This window comes from Atheta coriaria, unplaced genomic scaffold (assembly GCF_025399875.1).
Source record: "Atheta coriaria isolate IRGN ID8LTWV9N9 unplaced genomic scaffold, Caltech_Dcor_3.1 hic_scaffold_9_pilon, whole genome shotgun sequence".
Classification (NCBI taxonomy): domain Eukaryota; kingdom Metazoa; phylum Arthropoda; class Insecta; order Coleoptera; family Staphylinidae; genus Dalotia; species Dalotia coriaria.
The window spans coordinates 1,111,920-1,135,962 of NW_027045451.1; the positions used below are offsets into that span (position 1 = coordinate 1,111,920).

Genomic DNA, 24,043 nt, shown 5'->3' on the forward strand with positions numbered 1-24,043 from the left:
GCGCCTCCGGCGCTCTGGTCGATCGCCTACTGCTTCGATGCGTCCATTGCTCCCGGCCCATCCTACAGCTACGATGTCTCTGCGCTTCATCCCCGAAATTATCAGGCATATCAACAATTTTTATGGTGGGGGATCATCCCCGAGTGGGAGAACTCCTTATAAGGACATCCTTTTAAGAACTTATAAAAATATTTCTAAGTTTTAAGTTCGTCAGGAGAGGTGACACTTAAAAATATTCTTACAAGTTCTGACCTGTTGCTGAAATGAAAGAAGGAGTACACAAATCATACAGGTTACCTTAACAATTTTTATAGAGGGGATCATCCCTGAGAGAGGAACTCTCTTAGAGACCTGTTCCTGAAATGATAGAAGGCGAACACACAAATCAAAGAAGTCAATATATCTTACTATTTCTTTATTAACAATAGAATACAAGTTTATTGCAAGATTGCAAGTCAACAGAATACATGTCGCCATATTGAAACAGGACTTACGACCTGCTAAGCCGCGCACATATAAGCAAGTAGCACTTCGTACAGTTCTACCGGAATAATGAAATTAGCAAATAGTTCATTTTCTATGTTATTGAAAATGAAAATAAATATACAGGGTGTTACAAAAGGAAAATTTTAAGTGCAAACAAAAACTCGCTCGTTTTCATTCGACGATCAGAGAAACTAATATACAAGGTGTTCCAGAAAGAAAATTTAAAGTGCAAACGGGAAAATACTAAAAACGACAGCTAAAGCAAAATTTTCACGGACACAAAAGAAAACATATATACAGGGTGTTACAAAAAGAAAATTCCAAGTTCAAAACAGAGAACACTCAAACCTTACAACTAATGGTGATTTTCTACGTACTGTTAGGAAAACTAATATACAGGGTGTTGCAAAAAGGAAATTACTACATCACAAAAGAAAATGCCAAGTCCAAGAAGGAAAATAATAGGAAACACTAAACATAGACAGTTTTTATAGGAAATTGAGGAAAACAAATGTACAGGGTGCTACAAAAAGAAAATCAATAGTTCAAATTTAGAAATCTTATAAGAGAAAATCAAGAAAAACAAACATACAGAGTGTTACAAATAATAAATTCCTAAATCTAAAACTAAAATACAAAGTTTAAATAGAAAACGACAAATTTACTCAGTTTTACATTAGAGAGCAAGGAAAATTAATACATAGGGTGATACAAGAAGAAAATCGCTACATTTAATAAGAAAATTCAAAATTTTCCATGCATGGAATTAGATTCACGATTAGAAAGAGTGACACAACACAAATACAATTACATTTTAATTTAAAAATAAAGAGCAAGAAATTTTGAAATTTTCTTTGCGACGGATTCTCCAGATACACCACAAGCTAAGCAAAATGTGTCCGCCGACGGCAACTCAATCACACACGCGGAAGGAAATTAAAATCGTCTTTTACAGATATATTACTCTCAATAATTAATTGCCAAACTACGAAAATGCGTTAAAGAGCCTGCACATTTATGAAATAAAAAGAAAATGTCAGCAGGGATAAATTCACGTTATCATTGACATGACCATACTCTGCGGGTAGATCGAAGTCGTCGGACGCATCAATTTTGTTTTATTACGGTACTCACGTTACATGCAATTTTAGATAAATATATAATTATGATGTAATAACGTTTACAAACTTACCAATGCATTAGGTAATCAAAGATAGTACTGAAACAGAAAAAAAAACACGTGTGTGAGAACTCGCACTATGATGAACACTTATTTAATTACACTTACTTAAAGTTACGAATAGGATACAAATTTCTAATTCCAATTCTCAGCATCGAAATAATCCAATAGCCGACACGCACTTGTAAACACGAGTTTTATAATCATTTTACGCTTAAATCAACCTTAGCAAAACAGTTTACACGTCTATTGACATTCGGTGTCGTAATTAATGCTGACTTATAATAAATAAAATGTAATGTTATCTGAATGAATGAAATAATGATCCCAAAGCGCGTGCAGGTAAGAACAGACTGAAGCGGTCGAACGTTCGTAACGTGAGAGGCAGCATTGCGCACGTTTATAGCGATAAAAACTTGTTTATACACAAACCCCGATAAGCGTGTAGAATTGAAATAGAACATTTCTGATGTGCACTAAAATAAAATAAAATATAATATTTCATTACATCAGTTGTAAATTTTGGTGCAACTTTACCAAAATGAAAAAAAATATTGCGCCAATGGTTCCCGAGACACAGCCAAATTCCATTTTTTTTCACACAATAAACTTTAATACAGGAAAATGCAGAATTAAATTACGCATCAGGGAAAATTATTCCGAATTTACTTTGACATCGCGTTCGCGTGTTATACTAAAAAAACTACAATCCCTAGCGCAACGAGTACTACGGCGCACACACACAACTTTAAATATAGCTCGCGTTATGGAATTTTCTCGCAATAAATTTCCATTCAGGAGGATACAAAATTAAACTCTGCATCTGGAAGAATTATTCCAAACTTATTGCGACACCGCGTTTGCACTTTTAGTTGCATTTTACGACCTTTTCCTGTAAGAAATATAATTATATTATACTTTTATCTGATAGAGAATCTTCCAATTTTTCATAATCAGCAATTTGTTGGTTGCTATCGCTTTTAGTTTAAGAGATATTAATTTTTGAAAATCGTCGAAAAAAAGTATCAAGCACCCCTCCTTGGCAATTTTATCTTAAGATGTAAAATTTCATCTCTCAGATTTCCGTTTTAACTATCCTATCTGATAGAGTATAGTCCGTAGATTAAGACGCTGCGATCAGATCCTATTTATCTCTTTTACTTTACGAGATATTCGTGATTGAAGAAAATAGCCAAAAATTGAGAAATGTCACTTTTTAGCACTTTTAGTTGCATTTTACGACCTTTTACTGTGAGAAATATAATTATATTATACTTTTATCTGATAGAGAATCTTCCAATCTTTCATAATCAGCAATTTGTTGGTTGCTATCGCTTTTAGTTTAAGAGATATTAATTTTTGAAAATCGTCGAAAAAAAGTATCAAGCACCCCCCCTTGGCAATTTTTTCTTAAGATGTAAAATTTCATCTCTCAGATTTCCGTTTTATCTATCCAATCTGATAGAGTATAGTCCGTAGATTAAGACGCTGCGATCAGATCCTATTTATCACTTTTAGTTTACGAGATATTCGCGATTGAAGAAAATAGTCAAAAATTGAGAAATGTCACTTTTAACACTTTTAGTTGCATTTTGCGACCTTTTACTCTTTGCGACACCGCGTTCGCGTGTTACACTAAAAACTACAATTCCTAGCGCAACGAGTATATGTGTATACACACAACTTTCAATATAACTCGCGTTATGGAATTTTCTCGCAATAAATTTCAATACAGGGAGATACAAAATTACCGGATGTTACAAAAAGAAAACAACTACATTTACCACGCTAAATAATCTAATTAAAACCCGAATAATGGCAGTTTACTTTCCCAAGCGTTTAAAAGTTTTGTTTTAGTTTAAAGTTCAGTACCTGCATATAAAAATGTTACATTATAAATAAACAAAACAGGTTCTTCGATGCGCGATGCGTTCTAAGTACGCTGCTACTAATTTATTTATTGAATGTTGTAAAGCAGTTACCCTAAAATCCACACTTTCCTTAATCCGTACTTTGCAACCAATCTATTTAAAATACTTTATTTTTATTGTACCGAAACCATTTTAGTTTAAGTTACGGTTACCTCCCTTACCTGTCTAACCAATCAGAAATAAGCAATTCTAATCACATGAACTATAGTTTCCTTTAAATATGTACCTAACTTCCCGAGTTCAGTTTGTTTCGCGAACATCACGCTGCCCGATCGTTGTTAAAGTAATATACGGTGTGTTTTATTTCAATTTTATATTTATTTGATATACGGCTAGAGTGAAACTTGAAGCAGATAAAAAAAGTTGTTTGCGTATATGCACATCAATAAATGCGTTGAGGAGTAAATAAAAACAATTCTATTCAGCAACGCGAGAATTTAATCCGAATATATTTGAATCCAGTGGTGCCAACAAGTTACCGCCAAAAGTCTCTAGTTGACAGTTGACAGTGACCTTGACGCGAACTGGCGCGATAAACGTACCAAGCTGGCGTCGGTTGGCGCTGACGTAGCAAAAATGGCTGGTAAGTAGAATCAGAATCGCCCAGGCTCGCGCACGTCGCGTACGTCATTGTCATCACGATGAACGCTAATCAACTTTCCCCTTCAGCGTTCTTTCAGGTGAATTGCACCTATTGCGCGGAGGAAATAAACGGGGTGCGTGTACAATGCTGCGAGTGTGTCGATTTCGACATATGCCTACAGGTAAGATCGCCAATCGAAAACCTCTCGCTTCACTATGTCACGTGACCGCCATTGGTCAACGAAACAGTTGTTTCATTGGTGGGAGATAAACATGTTTGAAGTGGCAATTTCAAAATAACAACAAAACCTTCAAAAAGTTCACATTGTTGCAATACATAATCATTATGTATAATTGTAGTGCTTCAGCAGCGGTGCAGAGATCAGCTCACACAAGAATGATCATTCCTACAGACTTATTGTAAGTTATTTACAAGTAAATATACAAAAACATTTTTAATAAATGTTTAAATAAATTTTAGGAACCTTGTGCTGGCGGTGTGTTTGGCGGACGTGATAATTGGACTGGCCAGGAGGAACTGCAACTGTTGGAAGCCATGGATCTGTGCAGTTTTGGCAGTTGGGAACATGTTAGTAAACTAATTGAAACAAGAACACCTGAAGGTAATTTATAATTATTTTCCTATCTTTGCATTATACTAATATTTATATTGTCATCCATAGAAGTAAAAGAGAAGTACATGTCGCGATATTTTGATGGAAGAATTGGCAGGGCTACTTGGAGTGAAATTGGTGACTGCAGGCCAGTCCTAATCGATCACACATCACCAGACAAAGGTCCACTTGCGCCTGAAATTACATCACGCTTGCCACCAATTGATGCAACGCCCGAGGAAGCCGCCCAGGTGGGCTATGTCGCGCATCGAGATGATTTCGAACGCGAGTACGACATCGAAGCGGAACGTTTGGTGTTCATGCTGCAGTTGAAGATGAACGAGGACACTGAGATGGAAATCGCGTTGAAACTGGCTCAGGTCGATATGTATACGCGCCGGTTGCGTGAACGCAATCGACGGAAACGACACGTTCGAGATTATCAACTTGTGGCGAAGTTTAACGCGGAAGAGAAGAATAAAGACCAACCATCTGATTTAACAACGGATCAAAAGTATGCAGCCTAATTTTTATATCAAATTTTGATTAGTAAACTAATAATTTGTTGTTTTGTAGAGAATTTCGATACAAGATGAGAGTTTATAGCCAATTCTTCACATCAGGAGAGCATCAAAGACTAATAGAAAACATAGAAAAGGAGAGGGAATTGAGACACAGACTGGCCGAATTGCTGAAGTATCGAAGTCTTGGATTAACAACACAGGACGAGATTGTTCACTATGAGCAACACGCCGCGTTCCAGCAGGAACAACACGTCCACCATCGGAAAACTGTAAGTTTCGTTTCATTCTATACTCCCGATTTGCAATAGTACAACTTTAGTACAACGTTTGTGTGCAGGCGAATATGAACAGACACAGATTGTATCAGTTTGCATTTCACTTAGGGCAGCAGTGGCTTCAGAAGCATAGAGGAGCACCACTCAGAAAACGGGTAAGAATCGCACGCCGCAGACACGCACACACTCAAAACACACGAATAATCAGAGTTTATTGATGACAAGTTTCACTACTATCAATGCATGCAAATACTGAAGTTATATTTATCGCCCTGTGTGATTGTAGAAACGGCGAAGCAAACCGAAGTTCAATCGACGAAAGGTCTGCATTGCTGCACGTCGACGCGCCCGCCAGCAGCAGCAATTGCAGCTGCAGCCAGCTGGATAGTTCAAAATTGCCGCCCATTACCACCCTTCCCAAGGCTTACTTACTCTCACATACTGAATTACAGGTATTTGCAAAAACAATAAAAATAACATGATTTTTATAACTTTTAATTGAATTTTTCTAGTTTTGCACGATTTTATGCCTCCTACCAGCCCACTATCGAACGTTAAAGTGCAGCATTATACTTGTAAGTATTTCTATCATCTAATATTTGCAAAATTAAATCAACAGAAACGTTTTTTAGGATAATATTAACTCGAATGGTAAACGAAGAAAATTAGACGAGTCCGTGTGCAATGGCAACGAACTGAAGCTGAAAATCAACGAACCGCCGACGATCAAAGATGTGATTACAGAGTATCTGCGCGTCTGCGGATGGTTACCGACGTGTCCAGTCGATTAAAATTATCAGGAAATAATTTGTTTATTCATTGTGGGACTCTGGTCAGATTTTTGGTGGAAGATTGGGAGAGGGATATACCAAAAAATATGTTATAAGTAAACTGTTTTACTTAAGCGTTGGTTGTGAGCACCAGCACGACGTCTTGAAACTAAACGAGAGGCGATTATACAAAAAATTATGTTCAAAGCTGAAATGTTTGTGCACGCGCTTTTGCATTTATGCGAATCTAGCATTCACGTACATCTCAGGCGTCTGTCTGCGCCACTTTAACTGATGCATCTACTCTCATTGTATATATTATGTTGTTAAATTTAAGTTATTGTGATATATTAAAAGATGCGATTAGGAAATGAAGTTTTGTGGCTGGTGATTTTAGTTTTATTGAATTGCAGAAGTAAAATGAGTGAAAAACTTACGATTTTAGCAGGTTAGTTACTGCAGGTATCTGCTCCAACACCTTTCGGTATCCTCTATTAGTCCTTGGTGGCGTGATCCTCTTCTGATGTAAAAATTTCACAGTAAACTTCGAAATAACTGAATATTCTACACAAATATTGATTTTTCTTTAATTGTTTGAGTTTTATTGTTAATTCCGTTGTGTATTTTTAATAAACTGAACAAAATCACAAATAAACTAATAAAAATCACCGCGTGCTGCCGCATGTACGTCCGTTCACACCGGCGACTTTGTTTATACTGATTTGCACTTGAGGCAAAACAAGATTAGAGGACGTTTAAAAGAGATTGCTGAAAGATATTTTATTGTATGCAACCAGCATTACATAATAAATTGAAGAAAATATTAAAGTTTCAAATAAAATTTAACATAAATTCAATATTATTCAATAATTTAATACAGAATTATACAAAATAATTTATAATTTACACAAATTTATTAAAAAATATATAAAGAGTTTCCTGAAACACATTTTGTTGTATGCAACTCAAAAAGTTTGTCACACGGGCTCGTCCGGGATTTGAACCCGGGACCTCTCGCACCCGAAGCGAGAATCATACCCCTAGACCAACGAGCCGTTGCATGGACTAAGTATATATAAGCCTGAAAATGCCTGCATCATATTCAACATTTATTTTTACAATTATTACTATTCTCAACAACATTTATAAATTATATTCATTATACCACACTCAATTCACTAAAAAACAACTACCACGAGTCAAATAACACTAATAAAATAATAAAACTGATTAATTCGCAATTAATATTATCAATGCCCGGCGTCCATTTTAATTTTCCGTAAGTTTTCATTAAACAATTATCACGCGCATCGATTTCACACCTACGTACAAACAAAAACACCAACACACACAACCCACATGAATTAATCACTCCAAGCGCAAATTAAACGTTAGTTTTTTTTCATATTAACGTAATTGCTCAGATTGGCAGGTGCTCAACCAACAAAACAAAATCTAACGGTGAAAAACACCTAGACGAGAGCTGCGTATGAAACATGTTGGTACTTATTATGTTTTCTTAACATATTTGTGTCTATTAATAGAAATTAGGAAACGACAGACTGCGCGGCGTGGAAATCGGCGTGACGTTGAAACAATTTGCGCGCATTATATACTTGTGGGTTTAATACGGCATTATTGTTACAAAACGCGTCGAGGTGACACCAAGAGAGAGTCGGCTTTCATCCCGCATGAAAATCAATGTCACATTGTTTGAAATTTGTTCATCAAGCGATAAATTTCGAAAAACACGACAAAATGTTGAAGAATTCGTAAAATATGTGGAATCCATGGAATTTCTAAGCTCGAGGGTCATGAATGACCAAATCTATCCAACGGGTTAGAGCAGCTTTCAATCGAATGCCGAATGTTTTTCTTTTCTATCTCCCCATTACATTCCGATGAGTGCGTGGTGAAGGCGCGCTGGGCGCACCTGACTCAACTTAAGTCAGAGCGAGGAAGACCGCGTCACACGCGCCTGAACGTCAGAAACTCAGAAATCCGTTATGTAGCCGCCGAAGCCGCCATCGGCGTGTGCTTCTTGCCGCAGTCATCCGCAAGTGTTCTTGCGCGCCGCTAGCGCACGGCCATCGCGTACAATATTCCACTACGCATTGACTTAAGTTGACTTAAGTCAAATCAAACAAGTTATCTATTCAATTCAACTAATAAAACATAAAAAATTAAAATTTTTATAAAAATATTTTGTTTAAAATTAAAATAAGTTAATAAAAAGTGACTTAAGTCTTTTACTTAACTTCTGGTGTGCATCATCGTGAGCGTCGGCGCTGACGTTGACCCAATTACCTCGTGAACGTGCAACTGAGCCAACGTTCTGAAAATATTTCACATCCAACTAAATATTTTACGGTTTAAAAGAAAACAAAGAAAAGTTTATAGTGACTTAAGTGTTTTAGTGACTTCCAATAGTGAAGTGAGGATTATTGTGTACAGTGTATCACACACACAACATTTGGATTATATTTTTATTATCAGGATTGGATAATTACAAATACAATTGGAATTTGAAAATCGCCGTGCAGGTTCAATGCTAACATCTCTTCGGCGCGATGCGATGTGATTGACCTCCAATCGAGAAATGGCAGCCATCGCGACCGTGCGTCGATCGCCGATCGCCGGCGTCTTCTTCGCGTGCATATTTGCCACGCTCATTAACGCCAACCTAGGTAAATTTAAATATTTCTAATCTTATATTAAGTTATACTAAACTACTGCTGACATAACCTAATTTTACATCTCTCGGTGCTTAAATTGCAAGCAATTAAAATCGTTGAATCGACTAACTAGATTTCACGCTCTTATTAATAATTTGGTAGGATTTTCATATTAAATTCTGTCGCATGTGATATTTACGTGATTTTTTAAAAATATATTAATTTTTCGTTATAGTGTTACAGTTTCTCTGTGTAACGACGAAAAATATTTTCATTTCTAGCAATTTTTACTAAAATAATTAAATTTTTAATCAATTTACAAAAAATTGGTTATGTTTTGTTGTGTACCCTATGTATTGAGTTGCGGTACAAGTTCTGAACATAGCATTTTATTCTATTCACAATATTGTAGTAATTTTCGTCCAACTAGTCGTTTTCTTGTAATATTTGCATTCACCGTTCGCATTGATGCATTTTTTTCATCCACTGCGTCCCGTTTTCATTCCGCAGTTTGCGTAAGATAATAATAGCCGCTTTAAATAAAAGCAAACAAACAGCGAAGATCCGGCGTGCAGCTACCCTTAATATACAAATGGTTTCGCGTGTGCGCCGCGCGCGTTTTTCGATTGTTTGCTCGCGGTCGTGCGGCGAAAGAAGCAGAAAACGCAAAGAAAAGAGAATAGAAAGTTTGCAATATCCGTGTGCTCAGCGCGCACGTCGAATCCGCGTCGAACAAAACAATATGTACTTTAAACTAAAATCGCAACAACACAATGCCACAACACAACAGCGACATAAAGAAGAAGACAGAAGGCGCAGCAGAAGAAAAAACTACGCTACTGCGGGCGCGGTGGTTATTCCAATACATGTATAAGATCTTAAACTCAACTCAGACGCGTGCATGCAAAGTAAAGTATGAAGTACGAAATGCTTTTGTCGGCGGGCGAGTCGAGAGCAACACAAGAAAAAAGTCGGCGAGCGGCAAAAAAGGCACGATGACAAATTACTTGTAGTTACATCGTAGCGCAGCGCTCACTTTTCTTAGTTTCGAGCGTTATTATTCAGAGTCGCGTGCGGAGAATGATTCATAGGACGCTTTTAGGACTTTGTTGTATTATTATTGTCTTATTAAATCTCTCTTTGTGGCGAGCACATTCTATTTATAGTATTTTCCTTTGAAACTAGGTTATCTGTAGGTCTGCAACTGTCAAAATCAAAAAATGACATTTGACATCAATATAATCTCATTTTACGTAATCAATGACACATTCCGGATGTACGCTAAAAGTAAAAGTCTCTTGTGACAAATGAAACGTAAAATACGCGATTGTGAGTCATAATTTGAAAGAGAAACTTCATTATCAACGAAATAAAAAAATTACAATGTCAAATGTGTTATGAGGGTTAATATCAAATTTAACGCACTGAATTTGTTTTGAGGTTAAAAGTGACAGTCGACAGTGTTGCCAATATACCTAAAATGATTTTATGATTTAGAATCTAGATCTATGCGATTGAGAAAGTTTTGTTTGCAGATCGGTAAATGTCACAGTTTCGCTCAGTGTTTGCATACTCCAGAACTCTAGATTCCGCCGATTTGCTTTCGACTGTCAAGTGAAGTCTTCCTCCTAATTGGAAGCGATTTCAATGGGCATTTGCATCTGCCAATAATGCACATTTGCATTTCGATTGTTTCAATTGCGTTGCAATCTTCACTTCCGGTGAGATTTACGGTGACCATGACAGCTGCGCCATCACAGCTGTCAAAATATTGATGTCAGCGTTTTACTCCTGCAATATTTGGTTATGGAATGCAATTCGATGAAATTTTGTTGTGAAATTTTTACACCGTGTGCGTCACGGCGAATTAGTTTGGCGGAGCGCTTTCGAGGCGGCGAATGGCGGCGCATAATGAACGTTATTTCCCCGACGATAAATTGATGTGCAGCATTGTTGTACGCTTGGTTTCGTTCGAAGATTAGAAGAAAGTCGGTTACTTTACGGATTTTACATGCGATGCACATTGTACAGGCTTTTTCATTATTATTAGCATTAATAAATTTATGATAAAATATAAAATTTTGTTACCGCCAAAAGTTTAACCTCAAAATGACTGAATTACAGTCGAAAACATTTTGTACGCGTATTGTTAGTAAATGCTTTTGTACTCACCTACAATATGAATTGTTGCTGGTTATTGTTGATACACTAATCACCACATGTGGGCGCTAATTGTTATGTGTTGTGAAAGTCAATTTCACTTGTTTTAATCGCGTACAATAAGCAATTTTAGGTTATGTTGGTGTAAATTGACAGTTGACAATTTCAATAATATTCAACAAGAGTAAAATATGTTTTAATAGAAAAACTGTGATGAATAATTAATATTATTGAATATTTTAATGAGGCGTGCATTTAATTTTGTTTGCTTTGTGTTTGGAGTGCATCTCTCGTTGTCTATTGTCAAGAGGAGCGTGGAATATGTGCCGCGTCGAGCCACACTTTATGAAAACCGAACAAATTGCACACAATTTTCGCCCGAATGTATTATTTACGCGTGCGCATTTTTGCCTTTTATAATTCGATGATTCGCTTCGACCCAATTGGCGTGCACAAAACCACGAATTGAATATTTAATCAAACAGCGAAAACGCACAACACATATTAATATTTCAAACAAATTTCGAAATGTAACTTTATAATTGCCTAAATAAACACAATTACCCCAAACAGCGCAATAATAATAATAACAATAATAATACATTTTATTTGAGTACACAAATGTAGCATTACAAATAGGTTATGTTGTAATAAACGTATGCAACCAGGTATACGCTGGTGAATAAATTGCGCAAATAGTTGAAATAAAATAGAAAAAGCGGAAATCCCGTCTCGCGATTGAAGACGCACGGCGGTTTTAATTAAAACATAACCGTACTTGTGGCGCTCGCGCGCACAGTAATTACTTTTTAATCCTGCTCGAGCGGCAGGAAGAGGAAAAAAGGCGCACAATTTTACTTAATTTATCTGTGCGTGTGCTACCGGTATCAAATTAAATTAAATCAACTTTGCTCGCAGGTGGACGTGGCCGTGGAATAGCGGAAAGACGTTATTTCCTTTTGCCTTTTACTAAAAATACACGAAAAAAAAAATCCCAACATCACACAGCGGCATGAAGAATGGAAGAAATGAAAACGCGCGCGGACAAAAAAATACAAGCGAGCAGAGAAGTGAACGTGAAGCGTACTGCCACGAGATGTACAATGTAATGTTTCCATACTGCGGGCAAGAAATATATGAAAGAAAAATAGAAAATCGTGAAAAACCGCGCCGGTTGCACCTGGGCGGAGATTCAACGGATTGCTAACGTGATTATATTCCATAATTCGCCATCGCTTTACACCGCGCGTCGAATAATAATTAATTTCAGCGTTATTAATCGGGCAATCTTGATTAGCAAAGATTAATTACATTGCGAGCTTATTATATTACCGATATACTCGATGTAAATATGAAAAATGTCCATTTTGTGCGCTAGTGGTGAAAATTCGTAATTTCTCAAACAAATTAATACGAGTAAAAGTAATTAAAACGTTTTCGTTTCGCCAGCGATCATGCTCAACGAACCGACTTTGAATTTAATCAGACACAATGCACTGCGCGCCGCCATTGAATAGATAAACCACAATGAAGAAAGCCACTCGCCGAGAGTGTGGCATGCTTCAGGAATCACGCGCCGCGCTGGAAACATACAAGACTTACATACTCATTACGCACTTAAGTCGGAATAACCGTTAAGAAAAAAATTACGCTTCGGACATCTGTCGATTTCGGACGCCATGGACACCTCCCGACCGGAAGTCGCATTAAACGCCATCTGGCGGTGCAAAGTGCTATTTTACCTAAGCAGCCAGGAAAAGTAATTAAAAGTGATTGCTACCGTATTCAAAATGGCGTCGATCGTGCGCAATGGTTAAACACAATAAATAATTACACCATCTGGTGATAACAATCGGCGAAGGCAACAATTGAATGCATTTTATTGTATAATTATTGCATTGTTTTGCGATTGTGATTGTATCACAAGTTTATAAAATAAAACAAAAAATTTCACAGCGCGGCGCAACAACTGTAACTCGTGCGGTTTAATTTTTTCATCGTTTCATCAATGCGCGAAGAATTTTATTTGCAACACGTGCAAATATGCAGATATTTTCCAGCAGACAATGAGGCAATAATAATCGGAAATAACAGTGTTTAAGCGCAAGAAAATGACGTGGAAAGAAAAACAGTAATTGTATTCATACGATGATCCATTTTACACAATGGAAAATTATCTTTAAGCATTATTAGCGGCTGAAAACTTAGGTTATGTAATGGTAAAATCTCATAACCTAAAAGTTAGGTTATGTATTAATCAAATATCATTTTTCTTATGTTGTTTTAATAAAAATATCATAACCAAACTTTTGTCCAAACAAATAAAATATTCGTGTAATGTTGATAATTGTAATAAATTATGTATTTATATATCAAGAAATGCGCAAAACGACGTACCGTTGCTAATTGTTTAATATTCCGCGTGTGGCAGGTAGGCCGTTGCAAATGTTTATAATTATCATAGCGAACGGAATCCGCCGCGCAGCGGTCCCGCGTATAACTTACACAGTTTACGCGCGTTACGCCCAAGCGCCGACGCACCTAACCTCCAACTTTAAGCTATTTAATCTGTATGTATATACGAGTAAATTCGAACGGAACTCGAATACGGATCAACGGATGACTGCAAACGATCGATACGAAAGTTGTAATTAAAATTCCGTTTTATTTGTTTCCACAATACAACAATACGAATAAAATATTGTTGCATGTTGAATCGTTTACAGCTAAATCTAATTAAATTTCTAATTATTCTTAATTAATGTGACACTTTAGTAATGTTTAGAAATTTTTATGAAATGTTCCAAAACAATAGACGGTAGTGTGTCGTCAGTTCATTGTTTGTAAAACGTTACAAGTGATATTGCGGTAGGTTTTTTTTTCGACGTTAACCTAAGTTTAACACGTCGGCCATTTTGTTTCGCATGCATGATGTGGAGTCTTATCGAAATTGGATTTATGCAGGCGTGCACAGGTGCATCAGCAGCATCATCCTGCGAGTTTGTAGCGGATGCAGGAGCAAGCCAACGCGCCGGTAACTCGGTAACCTTTTGACATAATTAATTTCGACGCGGTCGGCGTACGATGCGGGCAACGGCACTCAACGACGCGAGGCGTGCCGAAGGTATCGCCGCATTACACAAGAGCAAGAGTTGCAGGAAGCATACACCTTTGAATGACCTAGAAACCATGAGAATTTTCGTGCGTTTTGTATTTCACTCAAACTCTAACTAAAAATTTTTTAAAATGGCGACTGGGAAATTTTAATTTCACACACTTCTGTCGTCCCGGTATGAAAACGAAACGAGTTGTATCAAGTGTAATGTTGAGTTGTAACAACAAGTGTCTTGTCTTGTGATGACCACGACTTTGCTCACGTGTACCGTTATTATGAGCTCGCATTGTGTGTGGAATTCGTGTGTACACACAAGATGTTTTTGTTTGCCTGTGTGCGCTCGAGTATCCGTTATGTTATGCCCGCGGGCAATGTGTACGCATGCGAGCAAAGGAGAGACCTTAATCATACGCTTGTCCACCTCACTTCACAAGCCCCAAGAAGACCGGAATGCTATCCGAAATTCATATTACCTAACAAACAACAAACAACTTGTCGACAAATTTTTTTCTTCTTCGTTTTACAGGTCTTGAAGATTTGTATTCAAATTCGTACATTTCGCCAAACTCGGCAAAGAATGCCCCACACATAACACCAAATCAAGTAGAATCAACTGTTATTTCTGAGCAAGTGGATGATGATCATTCAAGGGTTGTACGTTCAGCTAATCCCATCCTGGTTAAGTCCTATGATGACCTGAACCATTTTAAGAATCTTGCTGAAAATATTGATACCAATGATGTGGAGCAGTCTGGAAGGGTTGGTAAATTGATTCATCCTTCAAGGACAACGAAGCATGATGGGTTGAGTTTCACGCAGACGCTGATCGACGAAGGCAAGTTGTCGGGGGAAGGCTCTGGGGCTCCACAGGCGAGGCAACTGTTGGAGCCCCACAGCGATCAGACTGCGACGACGGAAGCGACGAAGGTGTCTGCTACCGTCTTCAAGCAAGCACCGGCGGACCGACCGCGACAGTCCAACCCTGACATTCAGGACATCATCACTGGAATCGTCAAGCTTCTCAATGGCAATGTTAATGTACAAGCCAACACTGCGCCGTCGGTGGGTGGTAGACCATTGAGACCATTGAGTACTAGGATTAACAATCGAGGTCCACCGAGGATTACAGATGTGCCAGCTTTACCTCCAGACTTTGATGTTCCCTCGCCTCCATTACCACCCCTCCACCGACTAATCAGAAACCACCACCTGTTACAATTGGGCCAATGAGGATGCCAACACCGTATCCGTTTGATTTACCACCGCCGGTAAACCAGAATACGTCCCCTGCAAGACCTATAAATCACAATGGTCCAAATGGTCCTAATCAAAATCAGAATACAAAAAGACCGGGATTATATAGACCTGTAACTATTCCACCATGGAGTCGTCCACCTTATAGGAGACCTTTCCCACCTAGACGACCCACACCTATTCCTCCGTACCAACCTAAACCGGAAGAGACCATCAGTTTAACCAGTGAACGACCTGGGGAAGATATTCTCACTTTAGACTTAGGATCAGAAATGATTTCTTCGTTTGAAGAGCACAAAGATTCTAATGTGGGTATAACCACACCAATGCCAACTGCTAGTGAACCTAGTGAACCCAATGAACCTTTAGAGGATAACTCCGAGAAAGAGTTTGAGAAAAACAAGGAGAAATCATCTTCCAAAATGGAAAAACATAGTAAAACACATTCCACTGATCAAACTACGACAGAGACAATCACAGAATCTGAATCAACTCTTGTGGAAGACAAACCCTCTACAACCAATGAAGTGGAACCGTCTAGTGTACACACCAATGAGGTTTACTTAACTGAGACTTCATTAAATCTATCAAATTCATCTACAATTGAAGAAATCTCAAATAAAATCGAAAACGAAACAATCCTTCTTCCATCATTGGTAGAATCTTCGATTGAAGATGTCTCTTCAAAGGTTTCTACCACCAGTGAACCCACGGAAGCGCTGCCTACCAGTTATGCTTCCATTATGAGTTCCACAGCTAGTCCTGTAACATCTACACAGAGTGTGGCAGAAAGACTGAATATGACAAGCACTTCTCAACCAAAGACCGAGAATAGCACAGGTCAAGTAGATAACCAGCAGAGTTTTCCCTATTACCCTTATCGCCCACGACCTGGAATTGTTCTGGATGATACTGAATACAAACCAGGTGGAGTAAATCGTCCTCCAATTTTAACTGCCCGACCCCCGATTGGTCAAATTGGAGAGATATTTGATGTTACCGTTAGCGCAATCCAAGGTCCAGGAGGTAGTGGTGGGCATGGAGGACATGGAAAACCATACGTCATTCCAGGTATCTTATTTATATTAATTTAAAGTTGATTGTGTTAAATAAAATTTTGGTTTTAGTGGACATAGAAAATATTCACGGTTCCAGACCACATGGGGGTCATCATGGTTTAGGAGATGTCATCACATCACCCGTAGGCGATGAAGGATTTGTATCTATTGATGGCAAAAGAACATATTTGAATCTATTTGGAGATCAGACTGATCCTCCAGTTGATGTACCCGCTGGTTCTTCCTTGATTTCCCCAACCCCGACGAAGTCTCATGTTATTAAAGCAACAGGGTATGCTGAGGTAGAAAAGACGAAAGTAGAAAACCCAGTTGGGTCCAATGGAGGTCCGAATGGTTTGAAACCTACACCAAGGAGACCCCTGTATGGAAAACGACCCGTTCAACCACCAGTCAGGTAGGATTACCAACACAATTTTTTTTTAGGGAAAAGATTTGTAATTTTGACCCTTTCAGGATTGATACCTGTATAGTAGGAGATGACTCCACCTGTGATGCTTCCCAATACGAATACTGTATGACCGAAGCAGGTGTGAGTTCCTGTCACTGTCGGCCAGGTCATGCAAGGCGCAAACACCGCGAGCCATGTCGAAAGGTTGTCTCCCTATTGATATCATTAAGGGTTGACCGCCTGTATGACAGAAGAGTCGCGTGGTCCCACGAGTTGGCAAACAAGGGCGCAGAGGTGTACCAACAGTTGTCCTATGAAGCTGAACGAGCGGTACGTCCACCATCTTGTATGTAAACCCAAATAATCGTTATTTTTATTACATAGTTGGATTCTGCAATGTCAATGACACCCTTCAGTGACGAATTTCTTGGTGCACGTGTAAACAATGTTTATGAAGGAGACAGATCCCAGGGACAAGCGGGTGTCTTCGTGAATCTGACACTTCAAATCGAAGAAAACTCCGAGACTGCACGTCAAAACGTCAAAGGAGATATTCAGAGACACCTTCTAGGGGTAATACAAAGAAGAAGCAATAACATTGGGAACAGTGCCCTTTGGGTAGACAGTCCTCCCGGATCAGTTTCAATGTTACAAGGTATGTCAAATAACACCCTGTAGAAAAAACCTAACTATTCAAAAATTTTACATTGATCAGATGTCGATGAATGCTCAGCAGTCGAATTAAACGACTGCCATCAATGGGCAAAATGTGTCAATACCTTCGGTGGGTTTAAATGCATCTGCAACGAAGGCTACCGAGACCTATGGTCAGATAACAAACACCGAGCTGGTAGACAATGTGAACAATGCTCACCAGCTCACTGCAACAATCGAGGAGAATGCAAATACGAAAATGGGCAAGAGGTTTGCGTGTAAGTAACCCTCCATACTTCAGGTCAACCGGATTTTAATGCTGATGGTTTTAGATGCTCTGGAAATTACTATGGAGCTCAATGTGAACTTGATGGTGAGGTGCTGGGAGTCGCCATTGGTGCCAGCGTTGCTGCTGTAATCATCATCGGGTTGACTTTGGTGTGTCTAGTCATGTGGAGGTACCTAAATCACAACCTGATGTTGTTCAGATGAAAATAACAAAAAATCAATTTCAGTCGTCGTTGGAATCGTGAGCAGAAAGCAGCAATGGGCAGCCCCGTCTTTGGGTACATGGCAACCGCAAGCAATTCAGTAAAAACCCCCGTGGTAGGTGGTCCACCATACCAGCTGACTCTAGAAGACCGTCTAAGATGGGCCCAGATCGCCGACGCCATGGCCCAGACAAATCACTACGCTGTAAGTCAATTATTTACAACTAAAAACCTCAAAAACTAAAAAAAATTCTTATAGCCTGAACCAGTCCACACAACAACACGCCCCTCATCAGCCATGTTTGGCTACCCTAGTTTATCACTAGCAGGAACACTCCCACATGGTAACCTCCACGGGACCTTACCACCCATCCCCTTACCACGTCTTACTATACCAACATCCCTCGCGGGAAGAGCCGCCAGTGTCCATGGCATGCGCCCACTGGACAACTCCAGCTCCAGTGAGGAGGAGGACAAGGCCGACCTCCTCGGTAGGAATTTCCACGTGCCACGTCCGAAGAGTCGCAGCAATGCCTCCATAGCCGTACGTACACCTAAACACACAAACGCATCACATTAATAATCGATACCGTGAATTATTGCTTGCAGAATCAGAGCGGAATCTACTACGACGTCGATTACGATCAGAACGATATCTACAAACACCCCTCGGGCAACATACCGATGAGCACGTACACGGCCGGCAGACATCCGTTCTATCGCAACTAGCGTCCCCCCCACTCGAGTCAAACATTACTTACCGCTAATCGTGTTAATTGCGGCCGCGTTAATTAATTGCACGCCGACAGCATCACCTCACCTCATCATTCATGCTCATCGCCAAAGTTATTCATTCATCACACATCACAGATTTTATTTTAGATACGATACACACACTGGTGCAGTTGTACATTTTAATCATAATAACATTTCGGCTCAATTTTACTCCGAATACAATACTATTACTGTATATAAATATATAAATATATTATGCAAACGTTACGAGGAGTTTTAACACGTGACTTGATGAAAAGAAGAAAAAACGATATAAGTTATTTTTTATACGTATATAAATTATGTATTGTTAAGTTATCCTAGTTATATGATAAGTATTATATTAAACTGAACTGTTAAAAAATTATTTTGTTTTTATTTTTCCATTCCCATGAAGAATTTATGTCTAAACGGATTACAATTGAGATTATGATTATTTTGATGGTCGTAACCTCACTTATAGAATTATAATTTTTACCTAAAAATTAAAATGTTTAAATAATGGTCATCGAACCATACTTTAATTAATATTTACTTAGTCTGATGTTTAATATTTGCTAATTTATTAATTTCAACCGTTAAACCGACAAAATTTCTTAAAATTTGCCAAAAATACGAATTCCTTATTCCATCTTCTGGTATAAATAGTTCTACACCACAGCTAGAAGTCATTCGTCGCCAAAATGTCCACGATTCAACTAAAGTTATCATCACTATTGATTTTTGTGATTCTAAGCTTGGAATTGCAGTTATCCACCGCGCAGTATGACATTTTCGATATGGGCTTAGATAACCCGCTGAATTTAATCTGGAAAAACCGTCAAACAGGTACGTACCATCTTATTATCATTCAATTTAATAGAAATTATAATGTTTAGGACATAATCACGATATGAGTACCCGAATAAATTGTCCAACATATGACAATAACAATCGTACTGGTACATGCATGACATCAACTTCCTGCAAGTTCCAAGGAGGTATATCCATCGGGAGAAGCACATGTCGCCTGTGGAACACCTGCTGTGTTTGTAAGTCTTAGAATCTCCCCGAAATACTAATCACAGATAATCTACATTTCAGTTGAAATAACCTCGAATCAAACCTCGAATTCCCGCGTGACATATTTTGTCAACCCGCCGAACCCACGCACCAGAACCCAACCACACCATGTGCATATTCAACTGCTTCAAGATGTCTGCCAACTACGTGTGGACATTATAAGCATGAGACTTGCACCACCGCTGGTAGAACCCGCGATGCCAGCTGGAGTTACCAGCACTTGTAAAGATGAATACCTTCAGATAGATCCAATGACTTCTGATAATACCCTACCAGCATTTTGCGGGACACAGAATAATCAACATTGTAGGTCACCTTCAAGTTAAAAACAACATAAAATAGAATTTAATACTACGTATGTGTTTGTCTAGTCTATGTGCATTTGGATCAACATAATCACTGGTCCACTTTCACCCTATCCATTTTCTTGGACCGACCTGCAGCGGCAACCTCCGATGCCACGTGGGACATCAAAATCACGCAACTTGAGTGTCCCAGATATAGAGGAACACATGATAAACAAGCAAAAACAGATCGCAATCAACTTGCGAATGATTTTTATCTGTTAGCACCTAGAAATTGCTTGCAATACTTTACTGAACCTAGAGGTGAGGTTTATAACTTTGGGTTTGTCCCAACAACAATGAGCACTTTGACCACAAATCAAGATTATGCGATTTGTTTCAAACGCCAGCCGGGATCTTGCGGAATATCGTAAGTTACAAAGAGTATAATAAGTATCACATGGCTAAAACCCGTGACTAAAGTACTTTAGCCACTGCCGTGTTTAAAGTACAACTTTTTGTGTTTCAAAACCGTAAAATAAATAATTAAATTATCTACAGGTTCAAAGTGAATCATTTTTTTCTACGATCGAAAGCACCATGCGATGAGGAGTATATTTACATACCAGAAGCGGTAGATACAGAAAAGATATGTGATGAAATTCCAGCGATGCCAGTTACTACTTTAGAATGTAAGTAATGTGAAATGTTTATAATAATTAATAATTTTATAAAATTTACTTCTTTAGCGATACATCCAGGACCACTTTACATCCATTTTCATTCAGATTCCGTGGTGGAAACACCCACAGGACAACACGGATTTCATTTTGAGTATAATAATGTACGTTGTCAGAACAAAAAAAATCTGTAAACTTCTTGCAAGTAGTTGAATAATGTAAGCTTATTTAAAAAATAAAACCATGTCAGATTTCATTTCAAACAGATATGTAGTTAGCACTTGAGATTGTAAAAGTACGCACCGAAAGTCCAAAACTAATCCGGTTAGACAAACAAACGCGCAAATGTTTAGTTTGAATGTCCTTACACTTGAAATGCACGCAATCCCGCACCAAGTTCAATACCATTAGGAAATAATTAAGTAATAACCATAAATACCACCACCACACACGAGATTCGCGCAATAAAATTGCGATTTTATACAGCTAATAGTATTTTTTATGTGCGTCTAATAAACGCGCCGCTGTATGTGTTTAAATAGTCATATTTGACGGAGATTCGGGGCGAGCTGTTTGCTCACCGTATCGAAATGACGAAAATCAACCGTTAAAGGGACACTAATTGTTTTCTTTTCACTTTAAACGCGACCGGTACAGTTATGTTGTTTGCCGCCGACATCGTTGTTGGAAGAGATGTCACCGCGATGTAAATTTACTTTGCTCTCCCTGCCACAACGCCAGAAAACCGAAAAAATCACGCCGCTATAAAACCATCCCAAACGCAATGGACACCTTCACATCTAAGTTTAGTTTCGTTGAGATATTTTTATTTCTGCGCGGTAAAGAAGAAAAAATGATAGCGTTTACCAAATGGGTATTACTAGTGCTTGTGGGTGTGCAGATGTCCCTGGGTCAAGATCTCACCGACTATGACCTGGGTTTCGATAATCCGTTGTTTAATATTTGGAATGGAAACAGAAGTACCCGCTTGATTTTTATTGAAGAAAATAGAAATTATACTTGATTATTGCAGATACCATTGTTCCGGATACCCGAAGACCTTGTACAGTTACTGGGGCCTCAGCTGGGAACCGTGATGGTACCTGTTTGAATCCAGCGGCTTGTCGCTTCCAACGTGGAAGGGCAGAAGGTCGTGGTACCTGCAGTATATGGAATACCTGTTGTGTTTGTAAGTTGTTCCCTGGTTAAAACCAATTTGATCCCTGAATATGTTTCTCTTCTGTGATAGTTGAAAAAGCAGCCAATCAAACAACCGACGCTCGAGTGACTTACTTCGTATCAACACCGGGATCTCGAGACTTGCCCCAGGCGCAGAAAATGTACGTCCGCTTGGCCAATAGGAATGTCTGTCAAATGCGGGTGGATATCATCAGCATGAATCTAGCTTTACCAGATCTAGACGCGGCGGGTACTGCGCAAACATGCACCAAGGACTATCTAAGAGTAGATCCCAACCCTGTATCCAACCCAATCCCACTTATTTGTGGACTGAACGCAAACACGCATTGTAAGTCACCTTCAATCAACAGATATTGAATACTTTATTATTGATATTCTTTCAGTTTATGTGCATCTGGATAGAACCCATATTTCCAACAATGGAATTATCCTCTCGGTGAATCTGAACACAGAAGAGACAACCGAACCCAGTTGGAACATCAAAGTGACCCAGTTGGAGTGCCCCGGCACCAAGAACCTCTTGCAACACCACAAAGACAATCGTAATCAAGCTGTGAGTGACTTCAGCTTGTTAGGTAACAGAATCTCATGGTTATCATCTTGGAATCAAGTTAAAAGTGATTATTTTCAGCTCCTGCCAGATGTCTGCAGTACTTTACCGAACCAAGTGGCAGGTTCTTCAATTTTGGTTACACGGCAGATACTACCACAACAATGACGACCAATCAAAATTACGCGGTGTGTTTCAAGGCCATTGACGGCTCTTGCGGTGTCAGGTAAATAATTCCCCAATGCGCATGCGCGTCTGACTTTATTATTATAAAAACATGATTATTTTAAGTTTGACGCCAAGTTTTTTGAACCTGCGACCGACCACAGATGCTACCTGTATTGCTGAAGCCATCATCATTCCGGAAGGTACCGCCAAAGCCAGAATCTGTGGAACAGTTGATGCTGGTACCACGTTCATATCTAAACACCCAGGACCACTTTACGTCCATGTCTATTCTGAGTCTGTTGTGGCTGCAATCACCGCTACAACGCCATATGGTTTCAACATTGAGTACAGCAATAGCGTGGCATGTCCTTAAATGATTTTTCGTCCCCGCCGATATTTATTTCCACTATTTATTTATTCGTGTCAAAAATTAAAACAATAAACGTGAAAACAAAGATTGAATCGTGTATTGAGTCGTCACACGCGTTTTGACTGGCAGCCGGATGGTCGATTGTCGTCGGATTTCCAATATCCTATCTGTCAAGTTGTTCCGTTGGCGTGCTATTATTCCACGAGCGCCATCTCGATTAGCGAAACTGTACCTGAGTATCAAAGTGCGTTGTCATGACAACCATGTCCTTTCAACGTAAATTGAATAAAACTCTCATCGCAAAATTAACCGCAAGCGTAGAAAATAATTATTACCAGTGTAGATATTGCTGTTTTATTGCTGGTGGTGTTTTTTGCCAAAGTCGACATATTGATTTTCGGCCGTTAAATAATGATAGTGGTGCGCTCGCGCTGACTCCCCCGCATCCGCCGCCATCTCGTGCGCTACTAAATAATTCCTGATTGAACTCGCTCTCGAAACCCCCAACACCCTTATCCCCGAGATGTGCATGTACTCAAAACACAACAAGCGGGGACCATTGTGGCCGACAAAAAGTTCTTGCGATGCCAATTATTTTGCGGGGAATTTATTCGCGGATAAGCCGATATCGTGTGTTTTGTTTGCGGGGAGCCGGCGAAAAAGGTGCGCGCGCGTGGTGCGTGTCTATGAATTTTAAACGCGGCATTAATTCAGCCGTGAGTCGGGGGGTGGTACGCGCGCACGTATACGCTGATGGACGGCGCATCGACGCGATAA

General features: G+C 39.0%; 4 protein-coding genes, 1 long non-coding RNA gene and 1 other non-coding gene across 10 annotated transcripts in view; 4 read left to right on the plus strand and 2 right to left on the minus strand.

Annotated features, from left to right (window-relative positions):
- Positions 1-4,093: 4,093 nt before the first annotated feature.
- On the plus strand, positions 4,094-6,737 carry Ada2b (Transcriptional adapter 2B). 5 transcript variants are annotated; one of them, XM_065311936.1, is made up of 10 exons: positions 4,094-4,180; positions 4,267-4,361; positions 4,540-4,599; positions 4,661-4,802; positions 4,863-5,307; positions 5,370-5,586; positions 5,701-5,747; positions 5,879-6,044; positions 6,105-6,167; positions 6,225-6,737. In XM_065311936.1, the coding sequence occupies exons 1-10, from the start codon at positions 4,174-4,176 to the stop codon at positions 6,381-6,383; spliced, it is 1,401 nt and encodes a 466-aa protein (XP_065168008.1). In that variant the 5' UTR covers positions 4,094-4,173; the 3' UTR covers positions 6,384-6,737. The 5 variants fall into 5 exon arrangements, 2 of the variants coding, with proteins under 2 accessions (XP_065168008.1, XP_065168007.1); XR_010549816.1 differs by lacking the exon at positions 4,094-4,180 and having other exon boundaries at positions 4,187-4,361; positions 5,655-5,747; positions 6,225-6,302; XR_010549817.1 differs by lacking the exon at positions 4,094-4,180 and having other exon boundaries at positions 4,187-4,361; positions 5,706-5,747; positions 6,225-6,302.
- Positions 6,738-7,345: 608 nt separating this feature from the next.
- On the minus strand, positions 7,346-7,417 carry TRNAP-CGG (transfer RNA proline (anticodon CGG)). The gene has a single exon. It is a non-coding gene; the product is annotated as a tRNA-Pro (tRNA).
- Positions 7,418-8,602: 1,185 nt separating this feature from the next.
- pwn (calcium-binding EGF-like domain-containing protein pawn) lies at positions 8,603-19,319 on the plus strand. Its single transcript, XM_065312767.1, is given in 11 exon segments — positions 8,603-9,049; positions 14,839-15,491; positions 15,494-16,637; positions 16,694-17,039; positions 17,099-17,363; positions 17,418-17,688; positions 17,749-17,965; positions 18,020-18,145; positions 18,203-18,383; positions 18,438-18,722; positions 18,788-19,319. Coding segments are annotated over 11 exon segments (3,696 nt in total). The 5' UTR covers positions 8,603-8,961; the 3' UTR covers positions 18,908-19,319.
- The window catches only part of LOC135799606 (uncharacterized), a 32,761-nt gene continuing 27,310 nt past the window's right edge, over positions 18,593-24,043 (minus strand). The window contains exon 4 of the long non-coding RNA XR_010550038.1: positions 18,593-18,732. This is a non-coding gene — a long non-coding RNA (uncharacterized lncRNA). The remainder of the gene's footprint in view (positions 18,733-24,043) is intronic.
- On the plus strand, positions 19,636-21,172 carry LOC135799007 (uncharacterized). Its single transcript, XM_065312017.1, has 6 exons — positions 19,636-19,780; positions 19,831-19,983; positions 20,036-20,320; positions 20,386-20,728; positions 20,860-20,990; positions 21,048-21,172. The coding sequence occupies exons 1-6, from the start codon at positions 19,636-19,638 to the stop codon at positions 21,170-21,172; spliced, it is 1,182 nt and encodes a 393-aa protein (XP_065168089.1).
- On the plus strand, positions 21,752-23,353 carry LOC135798664 (uncharacterized). The gene is made up of 6 exons (XM_065311550.1): positions 21,752-21,958; positions 22,012-22,167; positions 22,228-22,506; positions 22,562-22,753; positions 22,810-22,954; positions 23,020-23,353. Exons 1-6 carry the CDS (start codon positions 21,763-21,765, stop codon positions 23,267-23,269), a joined length of 1,218 nt encoding a protein of 405 aa, XP_065167622.1. The 5' UTR covers positions 21,752-21,762; the 3' UTR covers positions 23,270-23,353.